This window comes from Zonotrichia albicollis, chromosome 4, assembly GCF_047830755.1.
Source record: "Zonotrichia albicollis isolate bZonAlb1 chromosome 4, bZonAlb1.hap1, whole genome shotgun sequence".
NCBI classification, from domain to species: domain Eukaryota; kingdom Metazoa; phylum Chordata; class Aves; order Passeriformes; family Passerellidae; genus Zonotrichia; species Zonotrichia albicollis.
In genome coordinates, this window is record NC_133822.1 from 55945831 (window position 1) to 55964767 (window position 18937).

General features: G+C 36.3%; 1 protein-coding gene across 1 annotated transcript in view; it reads right to left on the minus strand.

Moving 5' to 3' along the window:
• Positions 1–18937, minus strand: part of CNTN1 (contactin 1) — a 205934-nt gene that overhangs the window by 43846 nt on the left and 143151 nt on the right. Inside the window, exons 5-14 of the mRNA XM_005480521.4 lie at positions 15627–15799; positions 13604–13699; positions 12541–12747; positions 11170–11266; positions 10840–11021; positions 9561–9685; positions 7461–7578; positions 5708–5858; positions 5091–5218; positions 3694–3869 (exon numbers count right to left, since the gene is read on the minus strand). Of these exons, the coding sequence (XP_005480578.2) occupies positions 3694–3869; positions 5091–5218; positions 5708–5858; positions 7461–7578; positions 9561–9685; positions 10840–11021; positions 11170–11266; positions 12541–12747; positions 13604–13699; positions 15627–15799 (1453 nt within the window). The remainder of the gene's footprint in view (positions 1–3693; positions 3870–5090; positions 5219–5707; positions 5859–7460; positions 7579–9560; positions 9686–10839; positions 11022–11169; positions 11267–12540; positions 12748–13603; positions 13700–15626; positions 15800–18937) is intronic.

An 18937-nucleotide genomic window follows, 5' to 3' on the forward strand; every position in this document is an offset into this window, starting at 1 on the left:
TTTGAACTCTTCTTAAGCCTACGTACAAGTTTCTGACTTGAACCAGTTAAATTATGGAGTTCCTTTTCCTGACTATCCATATGAATAGGCTAGTGGGACTCAAAAGTATAAAAAATACTCTTTTTTTGTAATGAACTTAAAGGAATATTCCTTTTTGGAAACTTTATGTATTTTTAAATATAAACATCTTAAAAGTAATATTTTCAATCTTTAAAAATATATGACAAAAACCAGATATATAAATAACAAACAAACATTAGAGTTTTCCAGATTACTTGAAGAGCTGTATCTTTTTGGGACTTGAAAAGATGTGTAAATGTTTAGTTCCTCAATCAAATAATCAGAGTAATAACTAGATATAAACTTAAAAGTAATCTATTAAATAGTAAGATTTTGAAGACTCCATTTGACTCTTTGGAAGCTAACCAATTCTTTTTTTTTTTTCCCTTTACATACTGCTGTCACAGGAAATGAAAACAGAACTGACAAATGTCCTTTCGAGAAATTAGTTTTAGTATTAATGTAATGCAAATTAGCTTTGCCTTCAGCAATGATGGAGATACCAAAGCTTGCATTTAAAGAAAAAAGAATTATGCAGGTGTTTACCTGATTTTTATTAGCATTTCATTATGTCTATATGACAATAATAATAGTATTATTTTGAGAACTGAAATTACTCTGGCTCTATCAAGTTTCAGCAACTTGATCTGCATAGTCACATAAATTAATAGTGATGTTATCAGAGGGATAGATGAGGATCCCTCATCAACAGGAAATTATGCACATGCGTCATATACCCAGTAACCTTAATATTCACAGTGCAGTATCTTTTTCTCTTGCGTTTGTGAAGTGCTGGTGAGCACTTTTCAAGCTCAGCAGCTCGGGCTGCTGCTGTCAAGTGTAAACCAGCTCACTCTTTACATCCAGGAGAGCCTGAGCAAACCTGCCACCCAGTGACTTCAGCCCAGAATTGCCAGGGAGAGGGAAACTGGCAGGAGAAAAGAGAAAATCCCTTTGCTTGCCAGGAAGGAGAAAAACCCTTAATGCTACAATACAATAACAAATGAAGAGAAGAGAAATACAGAAACTACATATTTGTCTTAATTATATCCTACATAAACCATTGCATTAGATTTGCTGAATTTGTTAAAAATTCTGCATTTGTTATTACTTAAGCACAGAACCACCTAATACCTACAAATGCAGACCTCAAATGCAATCCTACTGTCTCCTCTTTCCCAGATAAAGACCAAGGTAGCTGTGGAAGGACAGGACTATTTGCACTTGCTTTGCATTTGAAAGCCCAGAATTAAGGCTTAGGAATGCAAAACTAGAAGATGCCTCTGCTAAAAGAATTTCTACCAGTTTTGACAGATCAAATGCACAACAAACCAAGAAATATCCTTCAGGAGGAAGGATATCCTTCAGGGTATCCTGAAGTAAATTAACTGGTAACAAATTCATTAACTGATAATAAATTAATTGACAAACTACTTAAAGGTCTAAGTGAATTAAGAGTTCTTCATCTTTTGAATCCTGTGGAGTATCCATCCCTACCTCTACTGAAAATGAAACATTCCAGCACAAGATTCAACACTCACATGAAGAGAAGAACCTCATTCCCTACCTCTGCAGACCACAGAAAGTTTGTAGAGACCAAGGTAGTCTAGAAAAGTTAGTGTTATTTGGTTTCAAAATTAAGCACTTCAATAAAGGACATAAAATACTGAGGAGATAATCAGAATTTGAGATCAGGAGTCCAGGACCACTGGCCATCTGGAAGATGAAAGAGGTAGCTGGAAACTAAATTGTCAATCTTCTAAGAGATTACACATTTTCAGAAGGCCTTATTTGGTCCCACATTTGTCAATTTGAAGTGCTTTGCTAGAAAGTGCCTTAAAAGCAGGATTAAATTTCAGAATTAATTTCCCCTAAAAGAAAAAAAATAATTCCAGTTTACTTCTATTTTCATTATTTAGAGGAAACCTCAAAAGTGTGTATCAGTGATGTAGAATTTTTTGCTCAACATGTTCAACACATGACCCACAGATGGAGTGCTTTCTCTTGCACTATAGATAAAGCCATTTTTACCTTCCTTCCACACCAAAATAACCAATTCATTAACACTTTCAACCTCCTTTTCTGTTCTATGGGACAAATTACTTCGTGTGACAACTGTCAGGTAGCTTAAAGCAATCAACTAAATAAAATCTGACACAGACTAATTTTATTTGATCTTTCACAAGGAGTAGGTTTACTGGGGCTTTACTCTTTAAGCTCTTGTCTGACACTCAGACTCATTCCAGTCTTTATCTAAGGACAAACTAATACAATCAAGGAGGCAATTCAAGCTTTTCCAAGGTATTCCTATGCATCAAGTACTCTACAGGAGTGTAAACACAGACCTATCACAAGTGTGACTTAATAGCCATTTGCAGGAAATGTTTTGAAAGATGCCAGTGCACTGGAGAATAACTACATACTTACTCATTCCTGAGGCAACACAAAATACACTGCAGACTGCTTACCACCCTGCTACTGAGTGTGGACACAGCCTGTCAGGCTATGCAGAAAGGAGGGTATATCTTTGGGTTTGAATGTTTATCAGCTGATCTTACCATACTTCTACTGGCTTCCTGGACAAGAACATGCTCTCTCACTGAAAGGGAGCAATGTGGCTTCTTAACTACATCTTACAACTCAGCAAAGGAGAAGGTTGAGGCAACTCTTGACTCCTCAAAGGGCTGTTTTGTTCCAAATCAGACTAAAATAGTTACACTTTCAACATATTTTCACATGGAGATAAACAGATACTGAAAGCAAAAACAGGAATTTCTTGGTCCATGGAAAATCAGAAAATATTGCCAGCCTAGGAGAAGGACTCTTCAGGGGGCACTGGTACATCATTTTGAACACAGAGCTAAAACTAAATGTGGTCCCTGGTGTTCCCAGACACCACAACTACCATCAGCAACTATTTCTCTCCATACCCACTGATTCTCTTGGGAGCACAAAAAAATAAAAGTATCTAAACATGAGAATTTTTGAATATTTTAAATCCAGACTAGCAGAATATTTACACAAGCAGGCAGCCACTTGGAGATTGCTGAATATTAGGCAAATCAGCAGGTGATTAGACTTAACAAGAAAGGATTTCTAATAGAGATATTAATTTTAAATAAACCTCATAGAAGACTCTAAAAACATAACTATACATGCAAATACGAAGGAACTAGGATTGTTCTACATGCCAAAATGAGTGTCTTTGTATTAACTTGTTTAGCCTTCTCATAAACTGCTCTTCCTCAGTGTTTACCAACTGTTTGACTCCTACCCACCATCTGGCCCAGTTTCGTGCCAAATTCCAGAAATACTGATAATAAAAACATGAGTAAATAAAAATTAATGCATATGCAAAATTTTTTGAGGTAATTTACACCCTGTTTACAATCAGGCTACCTACCTGAACAGCTATTTTCAGTAATAATCTGAGGTACCAAAATACTTACATCAATTTAGATATCTGATTTCAGGTATCTGCCTGCAAGTGTTTATGTGTCTGTAAGGTATCTGAATTGTAATTCTATTTGATGTTCTTGGCCTACTGGACCTGAACCGACACAGAAAAGACAACTACTCACAACAAGGAAAACTAGGCTTTCATATATTAAATAAGATTCTATAGTATCTTACCATAACATTCCGCTCATAATGTTCATGTTCTTTCTCAAAATCTATTACAAAGCCATTTAGAGACCAGATAAATGTCAGGTCTAATGTGGGATCATGGGATGCAATGCATTGCATGGTAGCATTCTCTCCAACGGTGACATCGACATTCAATGGAGCTAAAGTAATTCTTGTAGCTTCTGTGAAGTTAATGGCAAACATGGAGAATTCCAATAAATAAATACTTATTAAAATATAAGCTCAGCTTCATAACTGTTTGATCATACATTAAACCACTCCCTCAAAGTCTAGTTCACGTTATTCACACAACTACATTTCAAAGGACCAAACTGAAGACAATAAAGAAAACATTTTATAACTAAAATAGCTGGCTTCTCTTTAGCTCTTTAAATCTCTGAATCACATTACAACTATTTTTATTCATTGACTCTGTCTCAAGTAGAAAGAAGACACAGGATGAGTCCTACGTGACTCGTTTCAATTATAGTATTTTCTATGTTTTAAAACTTGTCTCTATAATGAATGAAAAGTTCTACTTGGTTGGGCCAAGTCAGATTTTCATTACAGCCTTGCAGGGATTGTGATCTTAATTTATCTACTGAGAAACAATATAATACATGCATAACAAATTGTGTAAATAGCTACATGTGAAAAAGAAGAGAAAACAATACAAGAAAAGGAAGAAAGCACATCAGCATTGAGCTGTCATGTCAATCCAGCATGATTTCTGGAACAGAGATTAAAAACCTATTTAACAAAAGACTCTTCCACTACCAGTTGTATTTCACAGACATGGGTCTTACAGAATGCTGTTCCTGTCCTTCCTGTCTGTAGTCTACAGTTATTTAGTTATTTGACATCAGATTTAAAATACACAATTAAGGCTATCATTACTCAATCAGTAAATAAAAATACTGATAAAAGAAGGTAATTTAGAAGTGCAACTATATATATATGCCCTCATCTCACAAATTTCATGCATTTTTCTTTAACAGCAATGCTCTCTCAAACATGCTTATACCACCATCACGACAACAACAAAACCACCACCAAAACAAACTAATAAACAAACAACCAAACCAAGCCAAACCAAACCCCCTACCAAAAAAAAAAAAACAAAACCAAACCAAAACCAAAACCCTACAACACATTAAAATATGTCAATTTAATGGATCTTGTTTACTAATCTCTTATGGAAATATCAACCCTGAAAACTGAGATGCAGTTTTCAGGGTGATGCAAACATACCCAGTTTCAACTGAGCAATATGCTTTAAAAGCATCAATTCAGTGTTAATGAGCAATTGAATTAGAAAAAGTAGTGCAATGCTGGAACAAAAATTAGTCATTTTGAACTAAGGGATTCTGCCCAAAACAAACTATTGCAATTCTGAGGCTTACCTGTCATTTCTAGAACACCAGTGCTATTGGCTTTTCCTCGGTTATTTTCTGCAAAACAGGTGTAGCGACCTTCATCCAGCTTTGTGACATTGATAATTTCCAGGCTCCCATCATCCCAGATACGTATGCTATGGAAAGTGCAAGAGAAATGAAATTCTATATTAGAAAGCAATGCTTCCTGTAGAACTGTGGTAAATGAGAACAAACCACAAAAATCATTTGCAAGCTCACATCTAACTACTGGATTTATAAACACACCTGCAGTAAAAAATATTTAAAGAGACTGTGGATTAGACTGACACATTAGATCTAGACATCAATCTCAGACTGCTGGAGCAAGAGAATGTACTTCTCTTCACTTGTACTGATTCAAGTATTTTTCTTAGAGTTTTATGGTACAACTCAATTCTTAAATCAGACTGGGTAAAGTTGGATACCCTGCTAACTCCTTGAATCTATACTGCCAGCAACATTTTGGCATATTATTTTCCTGAAGTTATACATTCTCCTGTCCCTGAAGTCTGCAAAATGGAGAATCATCCTATGGGATAGCCAGACATGATACATAAAGTTTACACTTTTAAGGCTTAAAGTGTTCACTGACAGTCAGTACTAACCGGCTCCCATTTACAAGCAATTCTGTTCCTTTGCTCCAGGAGAATTTTGGCTTAGGAGCAGCTTTAGGCTTGCATTCAATGATTACACGTCCCCCTTTAGCTGCTAGGATTTTCTTCTTCATAGGGTTAAATTCAAAAGTAGGAGGTGAAGCTGAAAGCAAAAATTAACACAAATAATGCTGTTAGTGATTTTACTGCAAAACAGAATTTGTTTCCAACATACAATAAAAGACAGAACTATTGAATTGTTTACAAATGTTCATTATGCAGACTAGTGAGAAAAGTACTAACGATACAGAGATGTACTTGAAGTATGTGCTGATCTACAAGAGACATGAGAAATCATTATGTAGTTTTGTGCTGTGTTACCCTAGAGGTTTCTTTCTACTGATTTCTGAACTTTCATCTGAGTTTAATCTAACAAGATCAAAGTCCACTGAAAGTTCCTCCCTTTCAAAAGGCCTTTTGATCAGCCCTAATAAAATTCAGATTCCTGGAGATAAATTTCTTTAACAAGTTGCTCACTCAATCATAATTCCAAAGAATAGTTGGGTTTACTTTTCAGTGGTTTTAACCCTCTCTACAAACTAAAATTGCACCCCTCTTATTCTTTGTGGTTTTCTGTTTGGCTAGCTGGCTGTAGGTGCAGTCTCAGATGTACAACAGTATTGAGATGTGACTGTCATAAGCACCACATTTATGTCTCTGAGGTCAGATCTTTGCTTACTATTTTTCCTTTATTTGAAACCAAATGAAAGAAAATAAAGCTTTTCATTATTTTGCATCTTGGCATATCAGCAAGTTAATTATGCCAGCAAGTGTGTGCACAGCCTGAGGAAATAAGGCTATTGTTTAATTACAAAAGTACAGAGCAAAACTCTGACCAATATCCAAATATTACCAACAATGAATTTTGAAAACACACATTTAAAAAGTGCTCATTTTGTGTAAACCAAGCTGGTAGTGAGTACATAGTAATGGAATAACAGTGTAGATTGAAGCACTGTTGTGCATGGGTTGGGAAAACCAAGAATAGTTTAGTTCTTGGGAAAGTCTGAAGGCAAGAAAGAACAGCAACTACCACGGGGAAATTTAGAAAAATATGTCACACAGTCAGTGTGTCTGCTCTAATGAAATCAGTAAAAATGTCAGAAATTGTTTAAAGGCTGAGAACTTTGGATCTGAGAGTCAAATTTTCAACAGGAGGCTCCTCAGGAAAACACAGTGGACTCATAACTACATCAAGCCATCAAATGGCACAGCTATCTGTGGGTAAAACCAGACATTGTGTGACTTCAGTGTAAGGGGTTGCAGAACACAAAATCAAAGGGGAGAACAAAAATGAAGAGCTTCAAAAGCCAGGTAAGTGGAAAGCAGATTTTGCATCACAGAGGAGTAATCATATGTGAGCAAAAATTAAAATGCTTCTTAACCAGTTTTGTGAGCTAAAAAACTTAGGCTGCAATTCTATGCGCTTCATATAACATCAGCACTATCAGTTCCTTTGAGGGGGAACATTAGGAAACAAGCACCATAAATACAAACAGAAAACATGCCCCACAAGTTGGCAAATTTATTCCTCAAGTTGTTGTCAAAAACCAGCTAGAGAGTTCAAATAAACCCCATCTCACCTAGATTGAGTGAGAGTTCTTAGCTTCATCCTCACAGGAATCTGTTACCAAACAGTACTTGCAAATATAACTGCTATCTTACTCAAGCCTGAAATAGTAAATAGAAAAATAATCCCACTGACCCACAATCTTCAGTTCAGCATTTGCATAAATAATTCCATACATGTTTTCTGCTATACACTGGTACATGCCGGCATCGTCAAAGGTCAGACTTTGCATTCTTAGTTCACCTTTCCGGAACTAAAACACAGAATCAATAAAATAACAAGATATTAAGACATTAACATAAACTACATAAGCTGAAGAATCCACACCCATCCAAATTATTTTTTTTTTCCTTTCTCAGTAAGATTGGGTTCACCTTTTTCTAAAGAAAGAGTCATTGCAATTCAATATCTAAGTTTCTGGGAAAGTTCTAGTTGAGTGTCAGTAGAGAAATTTACTCTCCAATCCCCTGTTATCATATCAATGCACACTACTGATTCAGAAATAAGAAACAAGGAATTAAATTAATTTTATGCACATAAATTTTGTTATGCCATGCTCACTCATCAGTGCTTTCTGTTGTTACATAATTTTATAACAGCAAAAAGTCAAAGCAAGTCCTGGTGAGGTAGGAATTTTTCAGAAGATTCCTCTGAGAGATAATAAACTATTTTGGTTTAAATGTAAAAAAGCAAAAATCAGTAAATCAAAGTAAGGTAGTTAAGGTGGGGTATTTTGTAAATGTAGATGGCAATCACTTTTTGAAAGATCATGTTAATGTGTTCTGTTTTCTTGAGAAAATTAAGCTGAAAGCTTTAACTCTTGTATCTAAGTGCTTTGGAGTGCATGGGGCAGTGGAAGATTAGGAGAACAGTACTTAGTTGAAAAGAGAACAGATTAAGAGAAACATATTTTCTGACTATTTTATGTGAAAATGTTTTAATCAGATTTTATACAAGGAATCTTTGTTGTGCTCTAAATGAAAGGTCTAATTGCAAGTTATCTGATTTAGAAACAAATTATACTTTCAAGGCAATTAACATTTCTGCAGTCTTTCATTTGGAAATGATCTTATCATCATAGTAACACACAGCATAATCTTCTGGTGTACTACTGGAGACCTGCACACTGTGTTCTGCAATCCAGTATGCAGATTTTGTTAGTGAAAGCCAAGTTCAGTGGGGACCAGCAAGTAACTCACTTGTTAAAATATTTGTTTGCAATAACCACCAAAGCTAGAAAAGAAGCATTGTTTTTCCTGGTTTAAGCCACCTCCATATAGCAGATGGTGATATCCCTACTCTGCCTCCAACATCATACATTCTTCTTAAGACATACAGTCAAAAACCAATCTGCCTCATTGTCTGTTTTGTTTGTTTGCTAAGAGTCGCAGCTCAGCAGATGCAGAGCTGCACTGTGCCCTCGTATTCTCTTGGTTTTTTAATGGCTTTTCATTTAGTGTAAGCACTACACTTTGAATACACTGTTGGAATGCTTGATAAGGTTTTTCCCAGAGAAGTTGTGGATCTTCCATCTCTGGAATTGTTGAAGGGCAGGCTAATGGAGTTCTAAGCAACCAGGGCTAGTGAAAGGTGCCCCTGTCCGCTGCTAGGGGGCTGGAACTAACAATATTTAAAGCACCTTCCAAGACAAATCATTCTATGATTCCAGGATACTAGGAGAAAAAATTTACTTTGTTTAAACCAAATATTCCAATAGAATTAAATTATCAAACAGTACTTCTTTAAACTACTTTTAAACATCACCTAAACATTTGCAACACTCTTTGTCTAGAAAAAATGTGAAAAAATACAGGATAAAGATCACTGATACTTTAAAAAATAACCTATTTTCATATCTCCACTGACTTTTTTTTCTTCTATTTTTAAAGACACATTCATGTTTAATATGGTAAAAAGGATTAATTTTGAAGAAAAGATGACATTCTTTACCCAGAGTGAAGAGCATTTACTTAAAAAGGCCTAGAGAAAAAGGGGTCTCTACCTCCTAAACATGTGGTCAAAATGAAGTTGGCAAGTCAAAGCTGAATACTAAAAAGCCTGAAGAAATAAGAGAAGATTGAGATGAAACTTTTAAAAATAGATTTTAATGCCTTATGCAAGTGGTATCAGGAAATATTTAGATCATTATAATTAATTTTCCTTTAACCTTTACTAATGCATGCTTCAAAACACTGTTTCCGCTCAAGCCAGTGTTACCTACAGCAATACACTCACCGAGGCACCATTCTTCAGCCACCTAATTGTTGGAATAGGCTTGCCCGTAGCTACACAAGGCCAGTACAGGTCACTGCCTATATCCCTTTCTGTGTCATTGATATGTTCTACCCACTCAGGAGCAGCTGCAGAATAAAATACATGATGCATTGTAAATATAGCACATACATATTTAATTAGCATTATCTTGCATTAATTCCACTGCTTTTTCCATGATACTTAAACAGGAAACTCAAAGTAATGATGATAACTCAGCAATGCACCAGCAGAAAAAAGAAGTTCTTGTCTTACTATATAGATTCAGAAAAGCCTCCAACTATTTTTTATGAGAAGAAAATATGGAATTGAAATAATGGTTCCTGAAAAACAGAAGACAAGATATCACTACTTATATTGATCTGTAGATTATTCTGTGTGAAAATTACTCAGTAGCACTATGAAAATGATGGTTAAATGACATGAAATTGTGCAAAACGTACTGAAAGGATCTCCAAGAAATTATTCTCTTGGTGCAAACACCATATGTAAGAAATTAATATTGAAACAGCCCAGCATATTTGCTTTTGCTATATTTTACTAGCAGTTTACTAGCTTTACTTATTATAAGCAGTAATAACCTTGTCACACTAATTCTGAGTTTGATCTTCTGTAGTTCTAGCACTCAGCCAAGGATCTTAACTCAGATCTTCTGCACAACCAGTGAAAGAGACATAAATCTTCTGAGGGTGCTTCAGATACTATGTGTGACCTTTTAATATCATGGCTTTATGGCATAAACCTCAGACAAGAAGCCAAGTTACTTGGGATGATTTCATTATGAGCAGTAAGATATCATTTTCAGCTATCTAATTTAACCAAATGCAAAAAGGGAAGTGAGAGAGGATGAAGGAATGAAGAACTGTGCATAGCTAATAAGATACAGTGCTAAGACAGAAAACACAAAATAAGAAAACAAGAAATCCTAACAAACCTCATGGTCTCTTTTTCTTCCAGAAGTCCTTTCACTTCAAGTACTGTAAAGTGATTTAATTTACATTATGCATAACAGGTAACACAGAACTGTCATATAGTATATACCAAAGTGTATATACCAGCTATCCAACCAGACAATTAATACATAAATATCATGCCTGCATTTTAATACAAGAATTTTGATTCTACTCTATCAACTTGAACAGCAGTGTATGAGGAATCAACACAGACATCAACTGTGAAAACAGACATTTCTAACCTAAGTAAAGGCAACACAGATCATCAAGAAAAAAACTGTTCTTCCTACCTTGTACATAAACTCTTGCTTGGTGTTTATCTTTTCCTTTATAGTTTTCAGCTTCACACTCATAAAGCCCTTCATCTTCATACTGAATATTGAAGATCTTAAGAACTGCACCAGACATGCTTATCTCAGCAGAGGCTGGCAAGGGTTCAAGGTATTTACTCCATCTGAGCTCAGGAACCGGACTTGAAAAGGTAAAGTAAAAATGAGTGTGTTCAAGAACTGGCAGTTAAACTGCAGACTACAAAAAGAGCATTTGATAATGAAATATGTATTTTCATTCCCCGAAATATGAAAGCAATTCATGCTGTACAATAACTAAAACACACTTACTTTCCAAGAGCAAAACACTCCAGTGTCACGTTTTGTCCCAAGAGAGCGTACGTGTCCTTGAACTTCACCTTGATATCAGCAGGATACACTTTTGCTCCTAATATGAAAAAAGAGATTCTAAGAAAAGGCATGTCAGAAAGTTATAGAGCTACTAAAATTTACAGAGTTCAATAAAACTTTTCTTAAAATGCCAGACAAAATTCTTCTTTCAACTGCAACAGCCTGTCAATTCATAAAGTCTGACTAAGCATTGAACTTTTACTAGCAAAGCATACGTGTTTTACTCAGCAACTAGTTATCTTTCTCTGGATGACTAATCCCAACATTTTTAACAAAATTTCTAATTGCTTTTAAAGCAGGATGATGTACTCTATGTGTGGGTAGACAAAAACCTGAGTCTGTTTTTTCACATGTTTTATACTGGATAGAATATCTTGAATTATTTTGAATTTAGGCTCAATTTTATTTCAGTAAGGGTATGAAGGAACTAGAGCAAGCACATCTACAGTTTAATGAGTGCAAAGGGATGTCAAATCTCCCTACTAGCAATCCCTGTAGGAACCCTCTTGTTCCTACAGGGAACTCCCATCAGTTCTAGATGAAGAAGGCAGTGTGAATACTGGAATATTCGGTCAAAGATCAATAATTTGAAATTACATTAATTCAATCAATAATATGGAAAATTGTACAGATAAAAGAGTCACTGAAAAATTGATGATCAGTTTATGAGAACCTAGTGACTGACAGTCTGAAGAGGCAAAAACTAATTTGGTTCCTATTTAGAAACCATGCAGTTCCCCTGAAGAAATGGCAGAAAATAATCCAGTAACACAAAGCCACAGAGGTGCCTTAGGAGATTGACTGAGAGACACAAAGCTCCCAGGACTTTCACCAGCCCTGTCACTATTTTGGATGGGAAATTTCATCAGGATAAAAGGATTTTCCTCTTTCACGAGGGATTTTCTGGGGGAAAAGAAGTAAATCCTGAAGCTGTTCATCAGCATTTACATGAAGTTTCTACTTTTCAGTCATACTCCTTTGAACCAATGCCAAGACTAGAAAAGATATTGAAGATAATGGGATGAGGGGCTTATCACATAAAAGAAATGGGGGTTGTGGGGATAAGAATTCTGTTCTCAATGATGTGAAAGGAAATGTGTGAATTAATCAATGGAGATTTCTTTCACAAAGTTTTCACTGTGAATGGGAATGATTTGTACCTCTGCATCTGAAACACGGAATAACATTGTTCAATAGCCATTATAACTTGCCATATAATTCTCCTTACGGAAATGAAAGTAGGTATGAATTAACAAAATTACAATACAAACAGTTAAAATGCTGTGCATAGTATTTCCAATAAATACTTACGATCAGATTGAGGAATAAGTGGAATAAATTTACTGAATACACTCTTTGTTATGGAAGGGCTGGACACAAAACATGAATAATTGCCCTTATCTGATGCTTCCACATTTGCAATGTAGAGATTGCCGTTTGTCTGTGACACAAATCGTCGTTTGTCCAAAGCAATGAACACTGGGAACTCATTTAGAAGCCAGCGATAACTGAGGTCATCTGGAGGAAAACACTTCAGTCAATATTAAAACCCAACACTATCAGCTATTTAAACCACAGAATACTGTCTATATAGAAATCACTTGAGTCTAATTTCTAGGTTATAGATCTTTTCTTCAGAGAGGCAGCTATGCAGACAGATTTATGCATGTCTCAGCTCATTCCTGTCTACAGTGAACACTGGGGCACTGCTGCTGTCAGTGCAGGTTACTGGGGACCTGGATACAGTGTGCACACCTTGCCCTGGGCACAACCATCCCACAGGAACTGACTGGGATGGGATGAGAGAGGCAGCTGGGTCTTGACCTCATGCAACTGAGAAGCTGGGAACTGCTCAGCAGTCTTGTGATTTAGACAAAACCTTAGAATATTTTATCTAGTAACATGTCTTCATTCTTCAGTTCCTTACAATGCTTAAACTGAGCATGAAAAGTAAATAATTATTCCATTTTACAAGGTAAAAGAGATGCTAACAGCCAATTTCATCCCTCATGATGGAACTCCAGATGCTTAAGATTATGGGCATAATCCATGCAGAGCTCTTCAATAGCTAATGATTAGAAAAAGTCCCTTCCAGAGAATAAATAACCTCATCTCTGACCCTCTGGGGTGCTTCTGCTGTTCCATGATTTTGAGAGAAGCCCATGAGCATAGCACTTGAGGTGACTTTACTAGGTGCAATGAACAGTCAATATATGGTCAACAACACACATTCAAAACAGCTACCCAACCTAAATGGTGATTCTCAAGCTGCACAAAAGTTATTTTTTAAGTGAATATAAAGGAAACTTGCAAAAAAAAAAATCAATGTTTTACTCTTCAGACATTGAAAATGAAGCACTTTGAGCTGAATTACCTGGGTAGTGATAAGGGGGTTCACAAAGAAGCACTGCCCCAACACCTTCTCGCACTTTAACCTCGTAACGTTCCTCAGGTGGAAAGGGATCCAGATCTAGTTTTTAAAAAAGCAAGGGGAGGAGAATAGGGATTTTAACTACAGTAACTTTTTATTATTATCATCCATTTCTGTCCTGTAGCAATTAGTAGAGAAATACATCAATGCATGGCAGATAGAAACTAATGCCAGTTTTGCTTATTTTTCATTACCGATGCATTTTTTGCTGTTTTTGTCATCATAATTTTAAATACCAGGGAAAAGAAAAAAGTGATGCAGACTTTATCTCTAAGAGTAGTTAGGCTTAAAAAATTATAATGAGTGTTAAGGCACTGGATCTAAAAATTATGTACAGTATTCTCAGATGGACTAATTGATGAAGTATATGAGAGAATGTGGGTTCTGTTCCACGGTTTCAGTAAATTTGGCAACAAAACAAAATTACAGCTGGTCAAGACTTTTGAACTCTTCTAAATGGTTGTTGACATTTTTCAATCAGTTTATGCATAAGAAAAAAACTTACACTAAAGATCAGACATTTTCTCTCCTAATTTTAGCAACTCTATTCAGTTCTTTGGAAACATTGATTGTAGAAAGAAATGTTTTTGTAGGTGATCATTAAATAGGAAAAAGGAAGAAATACAACAGTATAAAGAAGAATGAAAGCAGGCACTTTTTAAACAGATATTCATCAGTTTCCAGCTATCTTTTAGAATCTTTTTACTATTCCTTACCTCTTTACCTATTTTAGTTTACATATTGAAACACTGTATATTAGGGTTCTGTTCAGCATAATTTCTCAGTATACTATCAACATTCAGCTCATGAAGCCAGTGAGCTGGCTGGCAGAAAGCATACCTCAGACTGTTTTGGTTCTACTTTTTTTTAATCTATTCGGTTTATTGGTTTTTTATCCTATTGATTATTCAGCACTGACACGACTGAAGCCTGCTTTAGGTAAAATAAATATCCCATAAATGAAATGTTGATGTTTTCTTCATAAAAAAAAAGTAACAACCTGGCCTTCATTTTTTTTTTTTTTCTAGAAGATACCCTGGCTAAATACAGACTTAGACTATATCAATGATGATATGATCCTCAACAGCTAATTATAGCTTCTGACTTTCCCTAATATTTACAGTCCCACAGTCTCACAAGTATTATCAGAAAGCAGAACTTTGTACTAAATGTCTGATCTTCTACAGCAAGGAATGAATTCTACTTATGGAGGCCAGTTAAAGACAAGAGGGGCACCAAACCCTTAGTGTCAGGGCACCTACGGCTTTGCGAATGGATCACAGAGTGTATTCCTTTTTTTTGGGATTCCTTTTTGCACCTTCTGATGATAAAATACATCTGGGGAAAAGGCAACTTAAGTCAAAATGAAACAGAAATCCCAAACACTGTCTTAAGTCTATAAAATTTTGCATTATTCTTCATTTAGTACATCGATTTTTTGTAATTCCTGTATTTGGTGACATGCAGGTCTGCACATGTACATATCCTCTCAAGACTAGCTCATCACTGTCATAAGCTGACAGAAATTCCCCCCAGCAGAGTTTTTTTCACTGTAGCCTAGGAATCAGGGCATAATTTACTAGCAAGTGCTGTGCCTTCCCCCTGCAGCTGTGCTTGCCCTGCACCTCATCACCATATGCCCTCACTCAAGTCTTTCTTCTGTGACCCCTCAGGTCCTACCATGATTTTAAGAGAGTCTGGACATTATTATCTCCAGATCTGGCTCCATGAGCTTCTTCACCTCATAATTTAACAATTACACACTGGGAAGGCTGTTATGTCAGCTGAATGTAAAGAATATAAAATGCTTACAAATTTATTTTGCGTCTATCTCTGCACACTAAGGCACTTAAGATGCTGTTTTTACAGAGTAGCACAGATACAGCACACGTTAGCAGAATACACCGCAGTGTAAAACATTGGGCTAACCATAATTTTTCTATATTCTGACATAAAAAACACTTACATCCAAAACTCAGAGTGGCTTCACTGCTTCTGACAGTTCCAAAGACATTTGACACTACACAGACATATTTTCCAGCATCCCTTGATTTCTCTGGATTACTGATAACGAGTCTGCCTCCCACCATGCTGTACCGCTCCTTTGTTAAGTCAATATCCCAATTGTTGAATTTCCACCTATTAAAAAAGAAAAACAAGATGTAAGATTGGCCCCAAAAAGAAACCTGGTAAGAAAAATGATGTGAACAATAACTCATAAATTCTGAAAAACTATGCAGGAAGTTATTAATATACTTCTATACAAGTTTTAGGCTTTCCTTCAGCAAGATGCAGAGATTTGAACTCCAGAGGTCTTTGAAAAATAACAGCGTCAGTTCCTTCTAGAGATGTGACATACTTTGTTAAAACATAGTATGTTTTAACATACTATGTTGCAGAGGGGAACGTATGTGGCCCGAAGTTTAGAATCCGACTAGCTGAGGGCGAAAGGCCGACGCCCCTCTGCAATTCCTGGCCAGCCCCTTTCGGTGTCTGATGACCTCGGGCTGTGCTGGCTGCGGACTGGCGTACCTCGCTGGTATAGGAGAGGAACGGAACTGACCATTTCCCGGGGGTTAAACATCGGTTTATTGACGGTGATGCCGCATCCAAACACGGGGAAACCATCCGGGAAAAAGTTTTTTCATAGGGGGTGAAAACAGGATTATAAAGCAAGGGGGGTGGGTACAGACAGAGCCAATCAGGAGAGGTGAGGGGATGAACTTCACAGAACTGACACTCCATGGAGACCAATAATCAAAAGGTAAAGGAGGTGTCCTGGGACCCCAGCCAACCACCATCTCTAGAGAGGAGAAGGTTCTCGAAACCTGGGAGGAGGAAGGGAGTGATTGACTGGACAGGGAGGAAACAACTTTCACTTATAAGGGAAACCAGGGGAGAAGCAATTATATATCGGCAACTATGAATAGCAGTTGCTATAGCAACTTAGCTGACAGGCTAGCAGTGGCGGGAAAAACTGCGGGAACGAAACCATTTTACACATAATAGGGGAGAACAATACATAAATTGGGGGAATAACACAAGAAACTTAACAACACACTACCACACTATGTTAAAACATACATAGTTTGTCTGTTCTGGCCAAGTGGTAAGAGATGCTTGAGCTGGCTGTGAATGAGCTAGCCAGTCACCAAACACATGGATTTTAAACATATCTCAAATAAATATCTAAGTTCAGATTGGATAAAAATGTCCTCTCTCTGCCCTTCTAAAGTATGAAGCAATGAGAGATTTTTTAAAACCTGCTGCAGATAATGAAAATGCTTAATAAAACGTAACATGCCAGTAAAGTCAGTGCAAAAGCTGTGGCATCCTTCATAAAAGAACTACTTACTATTGCTTCAGTAAATTGCTGGACACTCTTCCCTTATTTATGGTAAAACTCCTCAGTCAATTCACTGAATTACTGCAATTTTCACTTGAGAGATTAAGAGAGAAACTGGCGGCCCAGTTCCGACCGATTTTTACTTATTTTAAGAAATGTTAAAAAACACGGCGTGGGTACCAGTGCTCCTGACTTATATTTGTGCCTGTTACTGTGTCCACAAGAGGGAGCCTGTTACCTTAGAAAGGAACTGCCTGGCTCCTATGCGCAAATAGCACAGATGCAACTTAATTACATTTAAAGATCATAACCTTATTTCTGCATAAGTATTTTCTTTTTTCATAAGGTAAGGTTAGGCATTAGTATTTGACAATGATAATACACACACCACCTGTTCATTCACTATTGAACATATACCAAAATATGCAGAGTTCTCATTTGGAAGTGGAACTTGCTATTGTCACAGAAATGAACAAAATAAAAAACAAAAAACAACAACAACAACAAAAAAAAATAAAAAGCACAAAAACCAAAACAAACCCAAAACAAAAAAAAAAAATCAAATTAAATAGAAGAATTTTAAAGATTAAACAAATAGTATTTTGATCTTATAGAGTTCTAGAGGTATCACTTCAGTCCTGTTAGACATACTATATGTCAGTGTTAGAAAAAAAATGAATCCTTTATTCAGAAATATCTAGGTATAAATGTGCTGAGGACAGCACATCGTCCAATGAAAATGGCAGGAAGGACTTATTTACCTCTGAGATAGAAGAATTTTGACTCATAAACTGCCAGAGGGATGAGATGAAGATAACATATTGAGGTATACTAAAACTAATGCGTCAGGAAATAAGAAAAGCGGCCTTATTCTGTACTGCAATTATCATCTCATCACCTAGTGCTAATTGTCAGATCTGCTCCTAGACACAGAAGTTCTGGAGGTGCAATGCAATACTTTGAGTGTTTCTGCTAGTTCAGATTGTGCTGAGCCCACAATAGATAAAGAAGAAGGTAAACATTTATTTAGAACCTGTAATCATCTATAGATGGTGTGTTTACAGTCTTGCAGACAGAGCTGGGGGAGACTCTGGACCAACTGGAAGGGATGGGGAAATATAGCAAAAGGCATAAAATCTTAGCATATGTAATCTCTCTACGCTTTCCAAGCATGGCAAGAGGAAGTAAGTGCAACAAAATGTCATATTCTGTATGGTGCTTCTGTACAGGTAGACAACCCGTTACCAGATTTTTAAAAGCGGCAATGAAGATGAAATAAGCTGTTTTGATGGAGGAAGACCATAGTTGACCACAACACTGTAACAGATTTAAAATAATAGCTAGCAGACTTGATTGTTTTTTCTGTTCTAGAAACCAGTCTGGGAACATACGTAAGTGATTATTGGGGCAGATCATAGGGTAATTTACTGAAATGTATGTCTTTTGCTGGCAAGATATTGTGTCTGTCTTTAGTACAATTATAGCAGTTTTCTGCCTATGATCAGGTTGTAATTTAGTCACAGTCTTAATACTGATAACCTTAAGTACATTTCTCTTCACACTATGAACAGATAATGGCTGACAAACTCATATTAATGTACAACAAATCATTGCTTTCTACAATAATATAATTACTGCGAAAGAAGTCCTGTGAGAATCTGTATTAAAACTAGCTGAAATGTTTTTTCAGAATGAAGCTTTTTATGTCTTAGTAGCATAGATGACATTTTTGACCACTGCCCTGCAACACAGAGGATGCAAAACCAACATGGGATGTAGAATATCCATGTCCAACAATCAGTACTTCTCCTATCAAAGCAAAATATAATAAAAAAGCCATTCAGAATCAAAAAGAACAAAGACTCAAATCTACACTAACCTCAGCCTAAGCTGGAAAGATAGTCTTTCAGTTTTTTAAAGGTCACTTTTCT